The sequence below is a fragment of the Marmota flaviventris genome, chromosome 10, assembly GCF_047511675.1.
Source record: "Marmota flaviventris isolate mMarFla1 chromosome 10, mMarFla1.hap1, whole genome shotgun sequence".
In the NCBI taxonomy this organism is placed as follows: domain Eukaryota; kingdom Metazoa; phylum Chordata; class Mammalia; order Rodentia; family Sciuridae; genus Marmota; species Marmota flaviventris.
Genome location: NC_092507.1, coordinates 51167499 through 51195145, shown reverse-complemented (window position 1 = coordinate 51195145; position 27647 = coordinate 51167499). Strand labels below are relative to the sequence as shown.

Below are 27647 nucleotides of genomic sequence, written 5' to 3'. Positions count from 1 at the left end.
ACCATTGTTTAGATAAACTTTACACTCTTTTCCTGTATCTTTACTTTTATTAGTATCTCAGCTTGAAGTACTCCCTCCCTCTCACCAAGCCAATGAAAATTAAACCTATACTTTAAGGTTCATTTTAAATATCACCATCACAATAAAGTACTTTTAATTTGAATGTGACATCTTTCTCATTTCAACACTCTTCCTTCCCCCATTAATTCATTTCTACTTCCGTACGGATGCTTATCATTTCACTGTAATATATGTGTACTTGTCTTATTCCCCCTCCTCAAGTATAAATGTTACTTGAGGGCAGAAGTCTTATATCTTGTTCAAAAGTGAGGATAATATCTTGGTCATTTTATATAATAGTTAATCAGATACTTGATGGACTGAACTCTGTTAAACATTGAATTTGTTTAACAATTTTATGTTAATACTTTAAATATTACACAACATAAAGAATTATTAGAATATTCATTTATTGGGCATTACAAATTAAACATGAGACTCTGGACTACCTAGCTTCATTTTCAAAGTGAGAAAACTGAAAATACATCCTACATAGAAACAAGTATTTTTATTATTGCTGTGGGTATATACGTGACTGCATGACCAATGTAATTCTTCAACTTGTACACTCAGAAAAATGAGAAATTATATCCCATCTGATTCAAATGTATGATATGTCAAGATCATTGTACTGTCATGTGTAACTAATTAAAACAAAAAAAGAAACAAGTATTTTTTAAATTGTTTTAATTTTCAAGAGAAGAAAATAAAAACTGAAAATGGCAAATTCAGTTTTTAGAAAAAAAGAAAACCAACTTACAACTACCCAAGCAAAAGTAAATGACCGAATTATTAATTGACAAAGTGAGTCCTGGATATTGCTAAAAAAGTTCTTATAGAACAGCAAAGTTCATTGATTCTTACAAAATTCTCAGTGCTTTCAAAAGACATTTCAACATTGTTACTCTTTGCCTTAATAGTGCATATTACTTTGATGCATCAAGAATAATAATTTATAATTTTTCCAGTGTAAAAACTATAATAACTATCTGATGTTAATTAGAATAGATCAATATACAACTCACTTGTAAATTTTTAAGAATTTGGTCATAATAATTTGATTTGCTTCTATTCCAGGAGTAGCCTGCTCTGTTATTTTAAACACATTTATCTTATTGTAAATAGAAAATAAATTCATGAAAATAGAGAAATGGGACTTTTTAATGGAAATGTTCATCAACATTAATGTACATCACAATATCATCTGGATTTGTGACACTTTACAAAGACAAAGAACTATCAGACTAAAATATACAAGTGTAAACACCAATTTCAAGTAATAAAGGAGAAGGAAATGGAAAATATATATTTTGTTCTGTTCACCGAGGCCTTCATGTTGAAAGGAAGAATAAAAAGACAACAACTGTGAGAAATTAATAATAGGGAAAAGTTCTCCCATATCTAATTTTCTCCTCTCCTTATTTATTTTTGTCATATTCCTGTTAAATTTCCTTTTTCACATGGCAGGTCAAGCAAACTAAACCTATCTTTAAAAAGATTCTTTACTTAACCTTTTTATTCCATTTTTATATTTTGAAAATAAAACTTCAACTTATTATTATTCTATTTTTATATTGTGAAAATAAAATTTCAACCTATTATGTCCATTTTTCCAAATAAAATTAACTGTAAGTAAAAGAGTAATAAATTACTACTATATCTGAGCCCAAGTTAAGAATTACTAAAAATGCTTCTAGTACTGGCTTTACGTAAGATAAAAGGATAATCTATAACTACTGGTGCTAATAAAGAGACCTGTCCAGTTACACTTACTTCTTAAATAAATAATCTTTTTTATGTTCTAGTAGGAAATATAGACATGGATTAAAGCTCTCTACGTGTTTTAACAGTACTCAAACACCAAAAACATGCAGAAGTTTAAAGGTAATGAGAAAAAAGTTAAATAAACCTGTTTCAAAGACCCAGCAAGTAGAATAAATCAGATTAGACAAGCTTATTGGAAGGTAACAACACAGCTCATTTGATAAAGCAGTTCTGAGGAATCCAAAAATACCATTTCTCTTTAAAAAAATAAAAGAAGCACTTGGACTAACAAGAAATAATGCACAATTTGGCTTGATCAAATACTTCATTAATTTTTTTCTGCCCCTAAGGGATTGCCCTTTTAAATCCTCTTCAAATAGAATATAACCCAATTGCTTGCCCATTTCTACAATTTGCAGGATTTTTATTTCAACAGTGCCACCTAGTGGAACAATCAATACTTTGACCTGGTCACAGACTCCTCACATAGTTTTATTTTCTGATTCACAATACTCTTAATAATATTAACATTAAAGGTTAAAGTTTTACAAAATATCATAATTTAAAGATTCCTGTCTTCTAACAGACTGTCTCTAATAAAAATCAAGTCATTTATAAATGTTATTATATTTTAAATGCAGGTACCTTAGTTATTTCTTCAGAAGCTCGTTCGAAGTCCTTAACATTTCGACAGTAAAATCCTATTGTACAGCTAGGATCCATTTTTCGAAACGACATCTTTTTGGGAGAAGGGCAGTGGAATGTCTGTAATTTTAAAACTTTTTTAGGATTAATTTATATTTACTTGATGAACTTAAGTATATACAAGAATGCTAGTTAAGCTTCGTTATCTAGCTTTTTCTCAAAACTATAAACACATTTTTTCAAATGGTATTTTAGTCTTTCCCACTCCCCAAAAGTGTAAAACACGAGCCAACATGGTATATATTTAATTCACCAAATCTACACCTTATGTGACATTAGTATTATTATACAAAAGAAAGGAAGTGTGTAGAAGGTGGTATGCTTTTCTAACACTTGGAGAAGGGAAGAAAAATGGCGCCACTGAGTGACATCAGGGGCTAGTACAAGGTTTAGAATCCAGTTAGCCATTTCTATGAAGTTGAACTTAAGTCTGTCTAGTAAGAGATTCCTTGTTTAATGCTTACAAACCTTTTAATATCCAGGCTTTTAAAGCAAATAAAAAGCAGACTGATGTAAAGCTTGTACTGATATGAAAAGAAAACAACTTGAGAGTTTTACCAATGGACATAGTACATAACTGCATATTCTTCAATTTGCTCTTGTGAAAACTGCCTTGTTATGTTCCTTGCCCTCTTTTTCACCAGTCCTCTTGTCTTAGTTTGCTTCTCTCAAGTTGTCTCAGTACCACAGTTGTAAACAGGTTGGGGAGGCTGCCCTTGTTTCTCTCCTCTCACTAATGGGATTTGTTTATTTATGGGGTTTAATATCTTTAAGGAATACAATAGTAGGAAAAGGGCTGAATATAGAGCTAATCATTGCAATCTTTTTGTTCTTCACCACCATACTTTTGGTACTATGTTTAAAATATAATATATATATATATATATATATTTCATTATATACAGATATATATACACACACACATATATATATATAAATTAATATATGAATGCTTGGGTATCTCATTCTTAAAAACCATGCTTCCAAGTGCTTTTCTGTTAAGTATTTTTTTAAAGTCCATGTAAAATTAGAAGGATATAATACTATATATATATTAATATTTGTTGATATTTGCATGGACTCTATAGGTCATACAAAAATTTAACAAGTTTGAGGAACTACAGATGGAAGACAAATGTAGGAAATTCTCCACTGTGTATTTTATATTTTTAAATTAGGAAATAATCTCAGCTGGATTTGAACTCATAAACTTAATATTTCCCTACATTCAATGCCTTAAAACTAAGGGATTTTAACTTGAAACTATCTATTAAAATGTATAAAAGTATAGGCTATCTCATTTGTTATATTCATAGTAAATCAAAATTACACTTTTCTGTCTCCCTACATCCTAGTCATCCAATTACTGTGACATATTAGCACCAGGGAAGATACAAAATGCATACATTTGATTGATTTTTCCCTTAAAAATAGTTCAAATGTATATTCGATTCAAATCCAACAATAAATACATCAGTAAATATAGATGAAATTAGTTTTTCAAAACTCTGACTTCAACAAAATGCTTAGCTAACACTTACTTTACATAGTGAGATCCAACCTACCTAAACTAGAACCTCCAGGGTACAAGTCAACACAAGTATTATCTTATTGGACTATTCTTAATATTTCACTCATTTTATTTATAAATAAATATTTAAAACAGATCTGGAAAGGCACAAAAAAGCTAAGTAAGCCTGTTACTTAACAAATCACAGGACTATATTAGGATATAAGACACATTTCTAAATCATACTCACAAGATATCATTCTACATACAACATGTCTAAAAATAGCCATTTGCAATAGCAAGACTGTGGAACCAACCCAGATGCCCTTCAATAGACGAATGGATTAAAAAAATGTGGCATTTATACACAATGGAGTATTACTCTGCATTAAAAAATGACAAAATCATAGAATTTGCAGGGAAATGGATGGCACTAGAGCAGATTATGCTAAGTGAAGCTAGCCAATCCCTAAAAAACAAATGCCAAATGTCTTCTTTGATATAAGGAGAGTAACTAAGAACAGAGTAGGGACGAAGAGCATGAGAAGAAGATTAACATTAAACAGAGATGAGAGGTGGGAGAGAAAAGGGAAATTGCATGGAAATGGAAGGAGACCCTCAGGGTTATACAAAAGAACATACAAGAGGAAAGGAGGGGAAAGGGAAAAATAATACAGGGGGGAGAAATGAAGGTCAGTAGAGGGGGTAGAGAGAGAAGAGGGGAGGGGAGGGGAGGGGAGGGGGGATAGTAGAGGATAGGAAAGGTAGCAGAACACGACAGTCACTAGTATGGCAATATGTAAATCAATGGATGTGTAATTGATGTGATTCTGCAATCTGTATATGGGCTAAAAATGGGAGTTCATAACCCACTTGAAGCAAAGTGTGAAAGATGATATATCAAGAACTATGTAATGTTTTGAACAACCAACAATAAAAAAAAAAAAAAATAGCCATTTGCCAAGCTGATTGCAAAGCCAGCAACTAGGAATGCTTCTTTAGTTTGCCCAAAAAGGGTATACAAGGTTCAACAATATGTTTTTTAATTCATCTATTAGGCTGTTCTATACTAAAGCACCAATAAGTTTTCATGTAGGAACCAGTAACACTAACTAAAATAAGCTCACTTATATTTTACTGTATTATTTCAATCATAATAGATAATTATGACAAAAAACACTAAATTATTATCTATGGTTACTTTGATACCTACAAAGAACTTTTTAAAATTATTAAAAGCACAGACATAAATCTGAAAACTGAAATTACTACTGGATGTAACTACATGAGTTTTAGGACTCATTACAGAGAGGCATTTTATGTCTCTTAAAATTATATTGTTCTGTTTACCCAAGATTATGAAGTCAAACCAATATTAATTTATAATTCAGAACCATTTTTGTTAATTGCAAAAAATAAAGGATAGAATTTCAAAGTATTTTCCTAAGTGGCATACAAGGCTATGTTCACTTTGTGGTAATTCTTTAAGCTATGCACTTATGATTTAATTCTTTTTATTATGAGGTTTGATAAGAACAGCTGCTTCTGTCTCACAAACACATTTTAGGGAATGTTCATTACTTATGCTTCCATGATAATACAATGCATTTCTGGGGGGAAAAATGGTCAGGAAGAGTCAATTCCCATTTATTTTGTTTTTTAACACACTATTCATTGCCTCAAAAAATAGTTACTAGGCACCTACTTAAATGCCAAGCAGTTGTAAGTTTATTATTTGGAATTGTAGATTTTATTACCTAAACATATAAATAATATTAAAATGAATACTTTTAGGTATAAGAATGCTATTTTGGAAATTTAGATGAAGCTTTTTAAGGTAGTCTGAGAACACCCTTACTAAAAAAGTAACTTCTACCAACTGCAATTCCCATGTGTGGCTTACAGTATATATCTTCACTGACAAATTCACTTATTCATCTACCTAGTGACTTTCATGCCACTATTTCTAAGATTACTAGAAAGATTAAAACAGTCACCACCATATGAACCTCCTAAAATCTGGTACTTGGAATTGAGGACCCAGGAATCAGAACAGCGTAGCATATCTATTAATAGGGCTTTTCTTACTTTTTAAACAAGGTAAGAAAACTTCGGTTATTTGTAAGAATTAGAAATTGTCATTCTGAAAACATGCATTAAAAATATGAACCAGGCTGTGGTTGTGGCTCAGTGGTAGAGTGCTTGCCTAGCAAGTGTGAGGCATTGGGTTTGATCCCCAGCACCACATAAAAATAAATACTGTTAAGAATAATAACAAAGGATATAATCTATTTAAATATCTTTTTCAATCTTATATTCTGTTACCAATAAAGATATTGTGTCCATCTACAACTAAAAATATACATAAGAAAATATAAACCAGCGGCTAGGGTTGTGGCTCAGTGGTAGCATGCCCATCTAGTACACATGAGGCACTGGGTTCAATCCTCAGCATCACATAAAAATGAAATAAAGATATTGTGTCCACCTACAACTAAAATATAAATATTAAAAAAAAAGAAAATATGAACCAATATTCCCTGTTTACAAAAGTTAATTCATTGATTTTATACACACACACACACATATGCATATGTATATACACATATACGTATATATAAATGTGTTACATTTATATATTTATATATGTATCTATTTATAAATATATATTATATATAAATGCATCTACATACATAGTAGTTATATGATAAATATACTGTATGTGTATATGTAAATACATTGATGCACACATACACATCATTCATATAGATATATATATATATATCCATCCACTAGTCCTTCCACCCCAACAACTGAAACTCCACCCTATCCAAACCACTGACAATGGAAATCCACAATTCAACTACCCTCACTGCTAAAGCCCATCTGACTTCTTCCCACTCTTCTATAATTTCAAGTTATCCTTTCATGACTTTTTTTAAGGTTGTTAATGCTTTTTTGAACTCCATTATCTGTATAAAAATTATAGAGTGTGAGTTTACATATTAAAATGTACCCTCACACTGAACTGTGTGTCCCATTCCTCAGTGCTGACCAAGAATATCTCTGCCATATCCTCCCTACTGGGCTCAGAATCTAAACAAGACCTCCATGTATTTTGAAGATACTCAAGGAAGAGTTTCTTAACAGGTAGTATAGAAGCTCTAAAGTATATATTAACTCAATAGTATATACTAATATATTCTATAAGGCTGCATTTCAAGAATTAAAAATTTAGTAGAAATATATATAATCAAAGCATTTGGAGTTATACAGAAGAAGAGAGTCCACAGAAAATTTTGAAGAACTCAGGACAGTGCTTTACACCCAGAAAGAGTTCAACAAATGATAAGTAAAACAGAAAGAAATGAGTTATCTTATGTGGTTTCAAATGATTAAAAGTTCAGGGGGCTGGGGATGTGGCTTAAGCGGTAGCGCGCTCCCCTGGCATGGGTGAGGCCCGGGTTCGATCCTCAGCACCACATACAAACAAAGATGTTGTGTCTGCCGAAAACTAAAATGTAAATAAAATATTTTAAAAAATGATTAAAAGTTCAACTCTAGAAATGTAGGAATTCAATACCGTAAGAATAATAACAAAAGGTATAATCTATTTAAATATCTTTTTCAATCTTATATTCTGTTACCATTCTACTGAAATTTTCACAATATTACTGAATTTAGGGCACTCATATAAAATACCAGGACTATAAGCAATTATTACATGGAATTGGAGAGAATATCAAAAAAGGAATCTCTTCATCTATTGAACACAAGAAGTATTGATTTTAAAAAATGTTGCCCACAAAAATGATTTTAATAACTGAAGTATGAAGCCAGGCAAGGTGGCACACACCTGTAATCTCATCAACTCAGGAGGCAGAAACAGGAGGATCTTAAGTTCAAAGTTCAAAGCCAGTCTCAACTACTTAGTGAGATGCTAAGCAATCTAGTGAGAACTTACCTCAAAAAAAAGAAAAAAAAAAAAAAAATTAAAAGGGCTGGGAATGTAGCTCCGTGGCAGAGCATCATTGGGTTCAATCTTAGAAAAGTACTACTTCTAATACTATAACTTTATAACATCAGTTGCAAAATTTCAATAGCATATACACATACAACCAACAGACCAAAGCAAGGATGGTTAGCAATAAATATAAGGTACTTAATAATATAGGTAGTTACTTGGAACATTGTAAACTTAAAATGTGACAAAAAGCAGAAAGTATAATTTCATTCCTGGACAAAGATAGACAACTTGCTAAGATTTTTATATTTTCGTGGGAAAATAAATGATGCTTTTAATTATACAATCTAAGATAAATCTGTGCACTGGAGAAAAGTAAAAAACTTTTAATAGGAATTACTCATACAGGTTCAGACAGTCTTCCAGAAACTCAAAAATATAACATCAAATCAACTATATTAGTGTTCCAGTGTATAAGGAATAAGTTCTTCTGACTTTAATGTACTTAATTTCATCAAAGTAAAATCTTTAAATCAATTCTTTCAATTTTTACTACCACTATCCTACTTCAAGCTTTTATTAATCTGACTCACTCCTAGACAGTTGCCAGACTCCCCATAATGAACTGCAACTTTTCTAATCTTAATTGCTTAGACATAATCAGTATATTCACTAACCTGGTCCCTTTGCAGAACCTCTCAAAATATTAGATAGATAGTGTCTCACTCTCTATTGGCCAAAATTATCAAGACCCATAATCTTTTAATTTGCCTATTTTAAGTAATACTAAAATGCAATGAACAATTTTCCATCTGAATCTCAAATATCTACTATCAGTTTGGAACAGATAAATGTAAATATAACTTAGATATAAGAATCAGTGCCTCAAGACCACAATGCAAAGAGAGAGAGAATAATGATACAGTTCATATAGCACAATTCTGTGGTGTCTCACCTCAATTAAATCAACTAACTAGCAAAGTTGCTAACAATGAAAAAAAGAAAACCTGATCTCTGGCCTCAAGATGCTTATATTTTAGTTGAGGAAATAATTTACAAAGGCTGTGACATTACATCATAATGTTTCTTTCTAAACCAGATTATATCTTGCAGTTTATTTTCATAATCTACCCCTTAAATACTAGTAAGTATTAATATTAGCTAGAAAGTTATTACTAAAACAAAAAACTTAACCACATTTCCAACTTGCCAAGCCCTCATGTGACCCATGCTGTTGAATTGATTAAAATTATCATATTCTAAAAAAATTATTTTAGTCTGTAAAACTATTTACTGGGAAAACACTTAAGAACTCTCAAAATTTTCTCAATTAAAACATGGATCATAAAATGACCAATTTAAGAGGAAAAAAGGTACAAAATACAAGCTAAAACAAATATTAGATTCCATCTAAGCTCCTAAAAACTCCTAAACTAGAGGTTAAGGTTTAAGACTAGTAAATAATAATTAAATAATTTAGTAGATAATCTTATTTTTGTCACTTTACCTCAAGTCTTTCACCTTCTCTTTTACTTCCTTTCTTCTTCTTTTTACAAAACATACCTAACACATTTTAAATTCTTCAGTACAGTTTAGCTGTCTTTCTACAAAATTACTGAGAGGCTTGATCATTTATTTTAGTAAGACTGGGTATCTAATAAGTTAGAGACAAAGATAAATGAAGAAGGAAGTATATTTTAAATTAAAATTCAGCAACGAAGCATTTAACCTTTGACCACTGTATTGACAATAATTTTATAAGAAGGCAAAATTAACTTGTAATTGTAATACAGCATAGCTATCTTGCTGTTATAATAAAAGCATAGCTATCTTGTACATTTCTAAATAATTAGTTTGCTTCATATGATAAGAAAACAATACTATCTCTAGATGTATAGTACCTCAAGAGGAAAATCCTTTATGCTGACATCTACAAAAGATTGGCAGTAATGAGGATCCATGTAAATCAAACTGTCATCTACAAGGACAAAACAGAAGACAAGTAATTCAAAAAACACCTTATTATTACACTGCTTACAATCCAATTTCTATGTAGAACAGCTGAAAAAAAACTCTAGGAGTAACAGCTTGCCAGACTGATATTCATTGACTGAAACATAGGTTTGCATAGGATAGATTAACTTTTGCATAATCAAATATGCTTGTATAAGCAGAATTTTTATAAAGTGATGAGACTGTCATTTAATTTTTGGTGATAAAATTACTTTCACAAACACACAATTATATTCTACAGTTTGCATATGAAAAATGTATTGCACTTCTCTGTCCTGACAGGAAGAACATATTGCTTGTCATTTTATCATCAACTAGCACTACTAAGACTGGTAAAAAGTAAATATGTGAATAGCAACTGCCAGAACGTGGCAGCTATGGCTTCTGAAGTTCAGTGAGACCAATAAATTATGCCTTGTTTATGCAATAACAGAAATTAAGCATACATTTTACAGAACCCAATTATACTGTGAGCCAAATGACAGATGAGTGGCTACCGCAGGACTGATGAATGTATGAGGTACTCCTTTTGCTCTGTTAATTATACCGTTTCCAGCTGATCTCATATTAACTTTCTGACTTAAAAAAAATGAAGAGATATATTTTACAAAATCACTAACCTTGAAATCCAGCAAAGTAATATGACTGTTTAGGTTTGCCACCAATAATACCCACACAATATTCAAGGCTCAGAACACCCTGCCAAAAGAAATTAAAACAAGAGTTAGTCAAGAGACAAATGATAATTATTTAAAACAACTCAATTTGTTTTACCAATACTAGTAGTTCCCAAACTTTTCACCAATTAGTTACCACTTTTATTACATTTGCCCCATGTTCTGAAATCTCTTCTTCCAAACTGCCTTCTCCTTTCTTTAAATCACTCAACATTAATAGAAATTAAATATTGTGATCAGCATGTTGTTCAACAACATTAAACTCCTACTATGAGACAGATACAGAGATAATGTTACCCCATTAAAGCAACAAAATTCCTGCCAAAGCCCCAACACTTAGCTTTCCAGTTACTGGGGCAGCATTATGGTGACCAATGTAATATTTGCATCAGACTTTTTGAAATGCTAAACCTAGTTCTTAGAACTCATGATTGTTTTCATTAAGCTTCTGAGTTTTCAAATCCCAAACTGAAAACCATTTTTCTAATCAAATCATTCACTTACTTGACACATTTTTTTGTGCTGTTTAATTTGGAATAAACATAAAGACTAATTAATGAAAACAACTTAAGGAAAATAATTATTGTATCCAAAGTCAATTTATTTTACTAATCAAAAAATATCAGGCATACCTCAATATGTTATTTAATATGCCCCTCAGTATATTAAATATTCTATTATAAGCAAACTCTTTAAGCTAGGCAAAATAACTCTATACCTTTAAAAAATGTCCAGTGATGTCAATTAAAAAATATCCAGAGGCAACAATTAATATCTTATCAATAGTTCTTGCAATTACTACAGTGACATAGCCACATCACTGTGAACATAGCAGCTCAATTCAAGATTCATAGCTATGCTATGGAACCAACCTAAGTGCCCTTCAACAGATGAATGAATTTTTTAAAATGTGCTGTATACACACACACACACACACACACACAAATGGAATATTACTCAGCCATAAAGAAGAAAGAAATTATGGCAAATGGACAGGACTGGAGACTGTCATGCTAAGTGAAATAAGTCAATCCCAAAAAAACCAAAGGTCAAATATTCTCTCTGATATGTGGATGCTAACATACAGTAAGGTGGAGGGGATAGAAGTTCATTGGATTAGACAAAGAGGAATAAAGAGAAGGTAGAAGAGTAGGAATAGGAAAGACAGGAGAATGAATCAGACATGAATTTTCTGTGTTCAGATATGAATACACAATCGGTGAAACTCCAAATCATGTACAACCACAAGAATGCAATCCTAATTAGAGTAAGTTATACTTTATATATGTATATCAAAATATATTCTACTGTCATTTGTATCTAAAAAAGATAATTAAAAATAGTTCTTGCATTAACTACATGTTATAAAACATTAATAATGATAAAACATGTTATAAACTCCAAAATATTAAATAGCTAAAATTCTCTTATATATGGCTCTCAACTAAAAACAGTCCGACTTAAAATTTTTCAGCTACAATGATGTAAAAGTTATACATATCTATTATAAGTAATACTTAGAATACGAATTTTAACCTCTTTGCAGGCTAGCAAATATTGAGCTAGGCTGTGGTAGTGAGCTACAGTTTCCAGTCAGCCAGGTGATCATGAGAGAACAACTGATACTCTAAACTTGAAATCTAGCACAATGTTCCATAGTGTTGCTAAGCTATGATGTTTGTTACATTAGAAGTATTAAATGCATTTTTAACTTATAATAGGTTTATTGGGATGTAATCACACTGTAGTTGAGGAGCATCTGTATATATGGACAAAAATTCTAATTTAATTATTTTCGTTTTGGTTGGGTGGGTTTCATTTTGTTTTGGGTGGGTGCAATGGCACTTAGCTGTAATCCCAATGACTTGGGAGGCTGAAGCAAGAGGATCACAAATGCAAGGCCAGCCCCAGCAACTCAGTGAGACACTGTCTTAAAAAATAAAAAGGACTGGGGATGTAGCTCAGTGGTACCCCAAGTAGTACCACCATCACTACCACCACCATCATTATCATAATAATAAATGGTCATTGGGGGAAAAAAAAAACAGACATATAGAAAAAAAGTATAAATTACGCTAAATTCGAATACCCAGTGCTCATCATTTTTAACATACAAGATAACACATTTATCATGAATCTCTTTTCGTATTAGTAAAAATAGATATGTATTAAAACATTTAATGACTGTAAAATATTCTATTTTGAAATAACAAAATGTGCTTAAAACCCTCATTATGAATATTTAAGTTGCTCCAAGTTCTCATTGTTTTAAACAACCTTCTGCTATGATTTGCATGTTTTTGTCCCTTCCAAAATTCATGTGTTCAAAACTTGCTCCCCAGTGCAGCAGTGTTGAGAGGTAGGATCTTTTGTTCAGGTAGTGAGGTCTCCACCCTCATGAATGGATTAATGCTGCTATAAAAAGTGCTTGAAGGGTTCTTTCCCTCCTGCTCTTCTGACATGTCATTCCATGTGTCTGTCTGTCTTCATGCCAGGACACAGCAAGAAGGCCCTTGTCAGATGCCAGCACCTTGATCCTAGACTTCCCTGGTTTCAGAACTGTGAGAGAATAGATTTCTGTTCTTTATATATTACCCAGTCTCATGTATTGTTACAGCAGCATAAAACAAACTAAACCACCCACTAAAGAACAACATCATATATTTTCAATCTTATAAAAATATCAAAGTTTTTTTTTAAAGAACTAGAACTGAAAAAAATTAAATGAAACAGAAGAGGTATATTCAATTAAAATCTCAGCTTATTTTAGCTAACCTGCACTAAGTAAGAAAACAAAATTGAACACCAAAAAAAAAAAAAAAGATAAACACTTAATAGTAATGCAGTTATTTAACATTAAGGATTCTATTCTATTCCCCATCCCCCAAATAAAAATCTTTGCTACAAGTAAGGTACCTTACTTGAGGCAATTTGATCAGCTGAAATGAGTGTTTATGTCCTGGGAACCTAGGAAATGAAAGTTCTAAGTCTTTCATAACTCAGAAAAGAAAAAAAGGAAATATATAGCAAAAATCAGCACTGACTCTCGTCAAAAAAAAAAGAATGGATCCAAGCATCAGAAGACTTTGGTTCTTGATATCTACATTTTCTTTGCAACAGACTAGAGCAGATTTAGCAATAAACACTTAGAAGATTATGAACTAGAATGCCATTGCAAGTAAAAGGCTGTCTCTTCAGAAACTTGAAACACTTTTCAGTTCCTAAAAGAGCTTATTCTCTGTAGTTATACAGAGTTAGAATTTATTGAGCTGTGTCCATGAAGCAATCAGTCAAAAAGGAAAGTCCTAATTTGTCTTATTGAAGAAAAAGAACTTATTGGATTTTCCTCGTTCCAAATCCTTAAGAATATATAAATAAATAAATAAACCTCCTGTAGTTAGGGGTTGTCAGAACACACACCAAATTTCTTTTTCATAGAATGCAGCAGATGCTTAAGATGGTACCATCTCTGAAAATACTAGAATTACTTTGGTTAATAAATATGAGAAATAGAACTGAATAATGGATTTTAGACTAAACGTACATTGGTTTGTCAGGGAAAAAAATGAGTGCTGACCACCAAAAAAAGGAGGAGAAGGAGAAGGAAGAACAGGAGGAAATGTTGATGATTATCTTTCTTTTAGCGCTATAGACACAGTACCTTTTCACTTCTAAGAGAACACCTCTTTACATGCTCTCATTTTGGCTTTTGATCAACCACCCCCTCTGGCCAAGCATAACACCTACCATATAATCTACTTCACTCAACCATTTCAGACACTTTTACCTGATAATTGAAAATTTTAAATGTCTCAATAGTCACTGCTCTCTCATTTTATTGGATTATGGTATAAATCAAATGAACAAATGTCCAAGGAAATGTTACGTTTCAAACCTTTTTTTAAATTATTTTAGGGGAAAATTTGAAAAAAAAAAAAAAAACAATGAAAATTCTAAGGTCTGCTACCAATTTGTTATCTGAACTTGAACTTAACTATTTTATATCTTTTCTATTTTATAAAAATAATCCAGTTTCTACTGTGAGGGTAAAATGAGATAAATTAATATTGGAAGTTGGAAAGTATTATAAAAATGAAAGTTAACAATAATGATTGTGTGACTCCCATATGCTAGGTACTGAGGAAAACTTTTAACAACAATCTAAGTGGCTTGTTTCACTGTAAATGCAGACTCCCATGAATTACTTGGGAACATTAGGCAGTGTGGCCATGATAAATGCTATCAATACCAGCAAGCAGCAAAGACTTCACATCTGGTTGCAAGCCATCAGAAGCTCACTCCACCAGACTTTGGCCAAATAAATCACTTTCAAGATTTCATCAGTCTCTAATCTTCTCACAGTAGTGAGAAGACAGAAAGAATTTGGTTAGAACTCAGCTAGAGGTGAACCAAAAAAAAAAAAAAAAAGATGTGGGATCTTTTGTTCAGGTAGTGAGGTCTCCACCCTCATGAATGGATTAATGCTGCTATAAAAAGGGCTTGAAGGATTCTTTCTCTCCTGCTCTTCTGACATGTCATTCCATGTCTGTCTGTCTTCACAACAGGACACAGCAAGAAGGACCTTGTCAGATGCCAGAACCAAAAGTTTCAAAACTACAAGACCTACCAGGTAAAGTGGTCCAGAACTTTTGATATTTTTCAAATATCTATTAAAGAGCCCATGTCAGACATCAAAACCCCACTTATATTTGGGGGATTCTTTTGTTCTCTCCATATATAGTATTGTTACTATCAATAACAAGTATGCCTCCAAAGTTTTGGTAACTATTAAGAAAATCCACAATAGAAGACATAGAGACAAACCCATACAGATATCGTCAAAGATCCTTGACAAAGGTACCAAAAGCAAACACTGGAGAAAAGAAAACCTCTTTAACAAAAGGTGCTGAGAAAACTGTATATGTGTGTGTGTATATATAAACACACACACACACTGAGACTAGATCTTTATGTCTTACCCTGCACAAAAATCAACTCAAAATGGATCAAAGACCTAGGGCTTAGACCAGAAACTACACAACTCCTAGAAGGGCTGCAAAAAGGCACAGGCAATATTTTCTCAATAGGACTCCTAAAGCTCAGGAAATAATGCTAAGAGTTAATAAATGGAATAGCATCAAAATAAAAAGCTTCTGCACAGCAAAGGAAACAAGAATGTGAAGAGAGGGCTGGGGTTGTAGCTCAGTGGTAGAGTGTTTGCCTAGCATATGTGAGGCACTAGGTTCAATTCTCAGCACCACATGTAAATAAGTAAAATAAAGGTCCATTGACAACTAAAAAAAAAAAAAAAAAAAAAGAATGTGAAGAGAAGAGAGAAGAGAACCTATAGAATGGGAGAGAATCTTTGCTAGTTACCCTCCAAACAGGATTAATATCCAGAACATATAAAGAAATCAAAAAACTTAATACCAAAAATCAAATGTCCCCCTTAATAACTGGATAAATGAACTAAACAGACACTTTTCAAAAGAAGAAATACAAATGGCCAACAAATATATGAAAATATTAAACATCATTAGCAATTAAAAAAATGCAAGTGCAAATCATTTTACACCAGTAAGAATGGCAGTCATCAAGACTCCAAATAATAATAAATGTTAGAGAGGATGTGGAGAAAAAGGAACACTTTTACACTGTTGATGGGATTGTGAATTAATACAACCACCATGGAAATCAGTATGGAGATTTTTCAAAAGACCAGGAATGGAATCACCATATAACCCAACTATACCATTTCCTGGTATTTATCCTAAAGAATAAAAGTCAGCATACTATAGAAATATGTTCATACCCATGTATACAGCAGCACAATTCACAGCCAAACTATGGAACCAGCCTATGTATCCATCAGTAGATAAACGGATAGAGAAAATGTGCTTTACATACACAATGAAGTTTTATTCAGCCATGAAGAAAAATAAAATTGTGTCATTTACAGGAAAATGGATGAAACTAGAGACCATTACGTTAAGCAAAATAAGCAGAACTCAAAAGATCAAGGTCATATGCTTTCTGTCATATATGAAAGCTAGAGAAGAAAAAGGAAAAGAAAGGTGGGGGAGATCTCATGAAAATCTAAGGGAGATCATTAGAACAGAGGAAAGGGAGCAGGAGGAGGCTGGAAGAGGAGAGGAAGGGGGTACTGCTATGGGGGGGGATATTGGCCAAATTATATTGCTATGTTGTGTGCATGTACAAATATATAACAACAAATCCCACCATTATGTACAACTATAATACACTAATAAAAAATGTGGAGAAAAAAATAAAATCCAACGTATCAGCTATAAGACTTCCATGTATCAAGTATTGAAAGGAGCTGCTCCAGATTTTTTGAACTGGCACAGTCTAGCCTGAGCACAGATGATCCACCTATAATATGGACCATGATATGGAATACTAGCTTCATGTAAGGAACAAATTATTACTGAATCATAAAAGACAGATAGAGACTATATGACTATATTTCAACATTACTATATCCCATAACACTCCATTCAAAGAAGAATTTCATCTCAGACCTTGAAAATAGACTCCTAAAAAATAGAGAATTTTATTGAAACTATGAAAATAATATAAAGACTATAATCTTAATCAGAAACTAAACATTTCAAGAGTTATTTAATCACAATAGAATGTCTTGGTGCCCAAAACAAGATAATGTTAACTTTCGGTACAAGAAACAAAATACATACTTTGAAACATAACAGATTTTTAAATGGTTAATATGAAAAAAGCAATGTTTGAAAGCTCCCATGTTATCTTCATTTTTCTATCCATATAAATAATCTAACTTCTCACTGACTTCATGATGGCACAGGAAAACAAACTATAACAGAGTACTGGCAGAAAAGTCAGTTTTTGTTTCAATAATTAATTTGATAATAGTATATTAGTTTGTTGTTGTTGGGTTTGTTTTGGTTTTTTGTTTTGTTTTGTTTTTTTGCAGTACTGGGGACTGAACCCAGGGCCTGTTGCCCTCTAGACAATCACTCTACCTTTGAGCTACATCCTAAGCACCATATATTTATATATATTTATATATATATTTTTAAAGTTATAAATGGACACAATTACTGTATTTTATTTATTTTTTATGTGGTTCTGAGGATTTGAACCTAAGCGCTCTACCATTGAGCCACAATCCCAGCCCTCTCAAGCCCTTTTGATTTAATTTTGAGGCAGGGTCTTACAAAGTTGTCCAAGCTGGCCTCAAACTTGGAATCCTCCTGCCTCACTCAGCCTCCTATGTAGCTGGGATTATAGGTATGTACCACTGATTTGTTAGTTTTAAGAATAAACTAGCTGGGCATAGGAACACAGTGACAGCAGCCCAGAAGGCTGAGACAGGATCTCAAGTTCAAAGCCAGTCTCAGGAATGGCGAGGCACTAAGCAACTCAGTGAGACCTGATCTAAATAAAATACAAAACAGGGCTGAGGATGTGGCTCAGTGGTTGAGTGTTCCTGAGTTCAATCCCCGATATCCCTTCCCAAAAAAGAATAAACTAAGATACATATTTTAAAAATCATGATAATGGAGGGGCTGGGGTTGTAGCTCAGTGGTAGAGAACTAACCTAGCACATATGAGGCACTGGGTTCAATCCTCAGTACCACCTAAAAAATAAAATAAAGGTATTAAAAAAATCATGATAATGGAATTGTAGCCACTTTCACATTTTGATTATTGTCATATCTGTGCCTCTATGATTAGCTACAAATATTAAAAGGATTTTCATTTTGTCAGAGACCACTCTATTTTTCACACAGTCACACACTCATATCTGATCTTGCAATATTGAGACTTAAAATCTCTAATATCAAACTTTACAATGTAAACTGTAAAATCATCACTACCCATTTAGTAGAAAGGCCACCTATATTTTTCATATCAGCTAGAACTGACTTAAGAAAATTGAGCACTTATTTCATACCTTCACAAACTCTAGGTAGTCGGTGTTGGTTCTTTCTCCACCAAGTCTAACAGGAACTAAAATAATAACAGCTTTGTCATCTGCATTATCAGAGGTCATGGAAGCACTCTGTTTATCAATTACATCAGAATTGTAAACTGAGGAAAACATAAAGAATACATACTCAATTTTAGAAAAGTGATTTTCAGAAGATTTTTACCCTAATTCCCCTGCCCCCACATTGGCCAGTCATCTGATCTTGGTATATTAAAAATATCTACCTCATTAATGTATGTATTCAATTTATACCAATTGAGTAGCTACTATATGGCACTGGAACTTCAGCAGTAGGTAAAACACAGACAAATTCCTGTCCTCTATGAATATATGCTCTAATGGGGGAAACAGATATTAAAAGGTAAAATATAAAATATGTCAGATGCTGGAGGTGCTTTAACGAAAAATAAAGAAAAGTGGATAGGAAATGCTAAGGTGGGGACAATTTTGAAATCAGATATCAGGAAAGTCTTATAAGAAACAACATTTGAGTCAAGACTTAAGGAAAGCCTTCCAGACAGAAATGTCAGCAAGCACAAAGGTCCTAAGGCAGAAACAGCTAGCATGTCCTTAGAACAGGAGGCCAATGCCTCTGGAGGGAAGCAAGCAAGGGGTACAGCAGTAAGAAACAGCATTACAGATTAGAAGAAGTCTTGAAAGACCAGTTTTTGAGTGAGATAGTAAGTTACTGAGAAGTTTTTTTTGAGAATGGAGTGTCTCAATCTGACTCACTCTTTTTAATAGGCTGCTTTCTGTGTTGATAATAAACTGTAGGGGTGAGAGCTGAAGTAAAGAGAACAATTATAAAGAAAGTCACTACAGTTTTCCAGGAAGAGATTATGGTGGCCTGAGCAAAGGCAGTCACTGTAAAAATAAGAATGGTTTGGGGACATTCATGTGGAAGAAGTACAAAGTGACTGTTTCAAATATCTGAAGATAAAGTAAGGACTTGCTATTAAATGTTAAGATGCAAGAGAGAAAAAAGTGTGACTCAGGTGTCTTGCAGGAGTTTTGGTAGAAGCAAAAGAGTGAAATGGTTGCCACTTACAAAAACATAAAAGACCAGAGAAAGAAGAAACAAAGGAAGAAGAACTGGAAATTGAGTTTTAGATATGATTAGTTTGAGATGCTTGATAGACATGCAGGTTGAGTAGGCAGTTAGGAGCGTTTAACATTTAGGGAGGGTACCAGGATGAATCTATAAATCTGGGAATCGCCAGAATATAGATTATATTGATAAGTCACAATACTGGGTATATTCAAATCAGTGTAGACAGAAACAGAGATGAAATCTAAAGTCTAAGCACTAAAACACCAATACTTCTAAAGATGAAGGAAATGAGGAAAAAACCAACTAAGGAGACTGTGAAGGAATAGACAGAAAGTAAAAGGAAAATCTGTCGAACAATGTTCTGAAAAGCAAGTAACAAAAATGGTACAAGGAGGAGGAAGTCATCAACTGTACCAAATGCAGGTGGCAAACTAATGTTAGGGCTGAGAAGTGACCACTGGGTTTACCAAGATGAAATTATTGATAAGAGCAGTTTTGGTGGGGGCAGTGAGAGCCTAGGTGGAATAGTTCAAAAGAAAATAGAAGAATTTTCTGGAAACAAATATAGACAAACTTTTGTTCAAAATACATTTATTCAAATAGTTGCTACTTACAAAACACAAAAGTCACTTCACCACCCACACTACCTATCAGTTTAACCAAACTCACTCTGCGCTCTTCTCAGAAGAGCTGATAACGAAATTCTGGAGGCTGATGTTGTAGCTCAGTGGTAGAGCACTTGCCTAGCATGTGTGAGGCCTGGGTTCGATTCTCAGCACCCCATATAAATAAACAAATAAAATAAAGACCCATCGACAAGTAAAACATTTTAAAAAAAGAAAAAGAAAATCTGCTGCTTTTGTCCTATACTTTCCTTTAAATACCAAGTTTAGAATCAGTTATAGAATTCTTCTTATCACCAGCCTCATTTCCCATAGTCTGTCTAAACCAAAGCTAGAAAAATGTCACAATAATTCTGCCTTATCGAATTGCCTCTTACCTTTTATCTTCACTGAATACACATTTACTGAGGCCCTGACATTTACTGATGTGTTTTATGCTAGACAAGGTTTTGACTTAAAAAAGTGTCTAGCTCAATTGTTTATGTGTTCTTCCTCCACCTCCAATATAAGAGTTAAGACACAGTTCAATTTTGTTACAGAGGCACACAAATGATTCTGATACCCTTATTCTAACCCTCTCAGGAATCACTGATCTACAAGGAGAAACAGATAATTATAATGCAATATCACAAGTGAATCACAAGTACAACATTTAACACAAGTATTTCTAAAATGTTACAGAGCACAGAGGAAAAATAAACTAATTCTGCCTGATGAGAATTAGGAAAAAGCATAACCTTTAAGTGTGTTTCTAAAGAACAAGTTAAAGTTCACAAGGGACATTCTAATAAGAAGGGTGTAATGGTTTGGAATATGGAATTCCCCACAAAAGCTCATACATTAAGCAACTCAGGGATATTCAAAGGTGAAATGGTTAGATTATGAGAACTATAACCTACTAGGTAGACAAATCCATTTGATAGATTAATAATCTGAATGGATTACTGGGTGGTAACTATAGGCAGGTGAGGTATGGCAGAAGGAATTACATCACTGGAGGTGTGTCCTTGGGGATTATATTTTGTCCCTGATTCCCTGCAGGCAAGCACGCATTACCCATCCCTCACCCTGTACCATGAGCTGAGCAGCTTTCTTCCACTGTTGCTCTGCCATGATGTTCTGACTCACCTCAGGCCCAGAGCAGTGGAGTCAACTAACTATGGACTGAACCTCTAAAACCATGGGCCCAAAATAAACTTCTTCCTTTTCTAAATTGTTCATATTGGGTATCTTGGTCATAGTAAAGAAAACACAGAGGCCATTCCACATAGAGGCAATTAATATGCACAGAGGCATGGAAAGGAGACAATAGTAGCGTGTCCTAAGAATAGCCTGAAGATTGACAGTACATTAATGTAGTGAGTATGGAAGCTGGTGTTGGGAAACGATACTGGAAATGTAGGTTGGGACAAATTGAACAAGACTTTGTGTGCTTTAAATGCTAAGATAATCTGAGACTAAAGTTTGTGGGCAACTAGTTGCAGGTCTTTCTAAATCAAGGAACATGATCAATGTCTTTTGATCAGAGGATCAAAAAGGGAAGAGAGATAGGGAGATCAAGTTAAGGTCCAAGTTATAGATAAAGTATGATCTAAATCAATGAGAGGGAAAAAGAATAGATTCCAGGAACATTTTTAAAAGAGTAACTGGAAAGCTTTTGCTGACTGGCTAGACAAGAATGATGAATAAACATCCAAGAATGAGTGAATTCTACCTTAAATAACCTTTGTATATGATCCTCTCTGTTAAGAGAAAATAGAAAGTAAAAGCAGGTAAGACAGAGGAAAATCATAGTTTCATTTTAAACAGGATGAATATGAAGGGTTTGTAGAATATCTTGATAGAAATATTTGAAGGGGAACAGAAAACATGAATTACCTCACACTAAGTATGAGGTATAAATAAGATCCATTAAACATGAATAATAAAAATTTAAAGAACTACTACAAACCACTCATATAATGAGAAACTCTGTATTGTTTGCTTAATTAAGAAACTATATATAATGAATAAAGACCAAGGCTGATTGATACCAATAAAAGAACAGAAAGCAATTCATAAATCTATTTATGATTAGTCATTTAAGCACATCTTGACACTTACAGGTCTTTTTTATTGGGGGGGGGGCGGGTTTACTGGAGATTGAACTCAGGGACACTCAGCCACTGAACCACATCCCCAGGCCTATTTTGTATCTCATTTAGAGACAGGGTCTCGCTAAATTGCTTAGTGCCTCACCAATCCAGAGGCTGGCTTTGAACTCAAGATCCTCCTGCCTCAATCTCCCAAGCCACTGGGATTATAGGCATGCACCACTGTGCCCATCCAGTTTACAGGTCTTAACATAGCAAATTTTATTTATAAAACCTCCTACATGAAAAACAAACACAGTACCTTCAAAATGTATATGCTCATCTGAAAAATTATCACTTTCATTTTTAAATGGCTATTAATTATGACTTTCTTTTAAAAGGAAATTATCCTTAACAAAAGGCCAAAAAAATTACATCTATAGGGGCTGGGATATAGCTCAGTTGGCAGGGTGCCTGCCTTATGCACAAGGTCCTGGGATTCAATCCCCAACACCACCAAAAAAAAAAAAAAAAAAAGATGCATGTATATGGCTGGGGTGTAGCTCAGTGGAAAAGCCCATTTGCCTTGCATTGGCAAAGCCCTAGGTTCAATCCCCAGTTACCCAACCCCAACAACAACAACAAAAAAAAATGCATATATAATTTGGCAACCAATCTTTCTACAATAGCTAGAGTAATCTTAAACATATTAAATATCATTGTAGTATAATTAACTTTAACAAAACATTAATATTTTTACTCTCTTAATTGCTTTTTTGTCAAAAATAAACTTAATAGCATGATGTGGCTTATTTTATTGTATTAGAAAGTTAAGGACTCTATTTCATTCCTAACAAAGTTTCAAAATTACTATAGACACTGATCAACACAAGACCCCAAACAACAAAAAAATCTAAATAATAGTTATATCATTACTAGATGATTTACTGAAGCACTGTGAAAAACATATAGTTCCTCTAAAATAAACGCAAAATTTTCTTTCCTTAAAACACATGTAGTTCAAGTTTAAGTCTTTTAAAATAGTCATTTTAAATACTGGAATTTGTTTTGGAAAATTTATTTTAATATTATAAATTATAGCATATATTCAATAAAATATTTAATGAATACCTCCTATATGTAGCATGTTCTGTAGGAACAAAAATGTATAACACATGGTATCTAAACCTTCATTATCATTTATAATATAACTGGGAAGACAGATGAGCTAAACATACATGAAAGGTCTAAACAAATAAAAATTAAAAATTAGTATCTTATACATTCCTTACCTGTACAATCTTGTGCAACATAAATAGTTATTCCTTGTAAGTCAGGGTGTCTTGCTTCTTCGACTGCTTTTCTAAAAAAATAATAAACATTATCCTTTAAAATCCTCAATAGCATTTCTGGTTGGTAACTAAAGATTTAGTTAAGAGGAGGGAAAAAGCCACCATTTTTCTGACTTACCTATTAAACCTACATGTCTACTGTCAGAACTATCATTTGGATAATGATTTCTGACATGGGAAACTACAACTTCCCCCTGTTCTACCCATTTTTACTTACTGGTTCTCTTGATTAAGAGGCTCAAGCTTATATGCTTACTCAAGGTAGAACCCATTCATTTTTTACTGTTTCCTCAGCATTCACTTCAAAGTCAATGACTTGTGAATATCAACAGAAATCAGGTTAATTTTACAAAGCTGAATATTACACTAAATTACTCAAAGAACACCAAAGCATACATAAAAAAATACATTTTAAAAATTCTTGAATGTACAGTTTCACCTCCTACCCATCCCAAGACTGATTTCTCTCAGCTACTTACTTGGCTACAGTAAATGTTTTCTAACCATTGCTATTACGATGTGCTTCAAGGTTTGCTTCACATTAACTTAAAATTACTGACTTGGAATGAATTATTGTGCTTGTCCTCTGGTATACTTAAGTTTTTTTTTTTTCTATTCCTTAAATAGTCTTTCACCCTTCGTTTCTAAAACCTGTATGAAGCTCAGCCTATATATTTCCAGCTACTTTGGAGGCTGAGACAAGAAGATGACTTGAGCTTACATGTTCAAACCCAGCCTACGCAACACAGTGATATCTCATCTCACAACAAAACAAACAAAAACCAACCAAATCTGTATAAATGGCTGGGAATGTAGCTCATACCATGCATGAGGTCCTGGGTTTGATCTCCAACATGGCAAAAAAAAAAAAAAAAAAAAAGGAAAAGGGGAAGAGGGGAAGAAAAGGAGGGAAGAGGAAGAAGAAAACATGTATGACCTGAACAAATGAATTCTTAATCTCAAATCTTAGAATTCTATTGGGTAAAACTGCACATTAAAAAAAAAAAAATCTCTCTAAAGTGGGCGTGGTGGCACACACCTGTAATCCCAGCAGCTCAAGAAGCTAAGACAGGAGTACCTGAGTTCAAAGCCAGCCTCAGTAACTTTGCAAAGCACTAAGCAACTCAGTGAGACCTTGTCTGCCCAATCCCAGGTACAAAAAAAAAAAATCTCGAGTGTAATGTTCTCAATGCTGCAGGTGTTAAAAAAAAAAGTCACTTATCTGAAAAAGAAAATTATGCAAACTGGGGAAATACAAATATTTTTATTTAACTGTATCTTTAGTATAAAAGATGAATTGGCAAATGGCAAATGATGGCCCATAGGCCAAACACAACTTGTAGCCTCTTTATATACTGCAAGCATGATTTTCATAGTTTTAAGGAATTAAGTGAAAAAGAAAAATACTGGGCAGAAGAACCCTTATAATATCTGCAAGGCCAAAAATATTTACTATTTGACATTTAGCAGATAAAGTTTATTGAGCCCTGGAACATATCTTTAAGGGAAGAAACTATGCTTTTTTTTTTTTTTTTTTTTTTAAAGAGAGAGAGGGAAGGTGGGGGGAAGAGAGAGAGAGAGAGTTTTTAATATTTATTTTTCAGTTTTCAGTGGACACAACATCTTTATTTTATTTTTATGTGGTGCTGAGGATCGAACCCAGCGCCCCGTGCATGCCAGGTGAGCGCATTACTGCCTGAGCCACATCCCCAGCCCAGAAACTATGCTTTTTTGTTTAGGCTTTTACATGATGTCTTACAAAGCTAAAATTTATACATTAACAATCCAATAAATAACATTAGGTAAATACTCTTTCAACAGTAAGCATATGACCTATAAAATAAAAAAGCATTATAATATGCAAAAATGGCTTGTAATAACTTCAAATTTAAAAATGATTATAAATGGAGAAAATGTAATCTAACATACTACACTTAGATGATATATTGATGATTTAGTTTATAATAACAATGGGACATACAACAAATAATACAATATTTTAAAAAGTAACATTCAAATAAATGGCATGTAAAAGCTAAAGTATAATGAAATTTGACTTTGGACTTTTTTCTAACCATCCTGAATACCCTTTACTTTTACTATAATTATAATGTTAATAGTGCCATAGATTTACAATTCACAAGAATCTGATGTGTGTGCAAAGAAACGTTGAAAACATCAATTTTAGCTCTTGATATTTCATTACACCATCAGTACATTACAGCCCCCAGGTTACCAAAAAAAACAAAAAACAAAAAAAAAATCTAAAACATTGTTCATGTCCTAAGATTGAAAGAGATGTTAGTTTTTTGAACATTTCAATAAAGTGGTATAATGAGAACTTATTTAGAAAGAGACCTTGAATATCTGTACCTATGAGCAACAATAAACAAAAGCAAGAGCAAGAAATGAAAAATTTGTATGTAGATAAATGTAACTAGCATATTAGCAAATGAAATCTCCTTTATGAACATTCTTATACTAGACTTTAAAAGTTTCAATTTATATATACGCATAGTAAAATTCAGTATCTCTAAGCCTGAAAACCTCTGTCACAAGATCAAAGACTTTTAAATAATTTTACCTTAAAATGTGAGCAACAACACCTGGCCCATACCAATCTCCAGCACTTTTCCCAGACTTCTTTCCATACTCTATTAACTGATGTAAGCCAAAGACAGCCAATGGGGAATCACCAAACCAAGAGATGATTTTCCTGTGAAAAATTTCATTTTGCATCTCCTGATCATTAGGACATTTCCCAATTGTTTTCTTCAGAGAAATTGTTGGAGTTTCAGGTTCTCTTTCCCCTGAAAGCGATGTTTCAAATGATGATGTAATTTTTTTTACAGTGTGGGAAGTCCATGATTCAGACTCTGAATTTTCAATATTCAATGCATCAGGCCAGGTCCAAGCTATAGTAATTCCAAAGAAAGGTATTCAGATCTTTTAAATAGACAGACTTTAACAATTCTATTAAAAGAAATGTGTAGCATTTAAAGTCATACAGGTTATTAAACTAAAACAGAAAACTCAGAAATACACAAATATAGAGAGACAGAAAGTACATAAACAGCTGCTAATGAAGAGATACTGGGAATGGCTGCTAATGAGTGTAAGGTTTCTCTGGGGATGATTAAAATGCCCTAAACATAGATTATAGTAGTGGCTGCAGAACTGTAAATATACTAAGAACCACTAAATTGTTTACTTTAAACGAGTGAATTTATGGTATGAATATTATATCCCAATGAAACTGCTTTCAAAAGAAAAACAAACAAAAGTATGGGTAGAGACAATCTCTTCTTCAATGATGTTTAAATGTGAGTGGTCATATTATTCTCAGGACTTTTTCTATAATCTCCAAATTTTCTAAACTGGGAATATATTACCCATAATCAAAATAACTACAAAAAGACAAAAGAAAAATACTAAACTCAGGAACAAATGTACAATTCTGCAATTTGCTCTTTTTTCTTTTCTTTACCAGCTCAGTGCTGTATTTAATTACCAGACTGCTTATCAGATAGCCAGTCTTGACTCAATAAGCACATGCACTAACATTTACAGTACTCATGAATATCTTTAGAAAGTGCATTTGTTCTGATTACATATTAAAAGAGAAATCTTTCCACAGAAATTTTAAACTTTATATAAAATATTTTTTCTATATATTCCTTCAGAATAACTTAATTATTGTTTAGAGAATAATACCAATTCTCTCATACATGAAGCTAATTTAATAAATGAAGCCATGGAAAATAAAAGTTCTTAAAAATCAAATATATCCATTACTTTACTGTTTTTAATAAACTAGTCACTAAATATATATGTCATTTTAAGTTAATAAAGTAAGTCACAGCTTT

The 27647-nt window shown here is 32.8% G+C and overlaps 1 protein-coding gene across 1 annotated transcript in view; it reads right to left on the bottom strand.

Moving 5' to 3' along the window:
- Positions 1 to 27647, bottom strand: part of Atg4c (autophagy related 4C cysteine peptidase) — a 94901-nt gene that overhangs the window by 25597 nt on the left and 41657 nt on the right. Inside the window, exons 6-11 of the mRNA XM_071617907.1 lie at positions 26366 to 26696; positions 23722 to 23792; positions 18648 to 18784; positions 10637 to 10715; positions 9905 to 9981; positions 2470 to 2589 (exon numbers count right to left, since the gene is read on the bottom strand). Of these exons, the coding sequence (XP_071474008.1) occupies positions 2470 to 2589; positions 9905 to 9981; positions 10637 to 10715; positions 18648 to 18784; positions 23722 to 23792; positions 26366 to 26696 (815 nt within the window). The remainder of the gene's footprint in view (positions 1 to 2469; positions 2590 to 9904; positions 9982 to 10636; positions 10716 to 18647; positions 18785 to 23721; positions 23793 to 26365; positions 26697 to 27647) is intronic.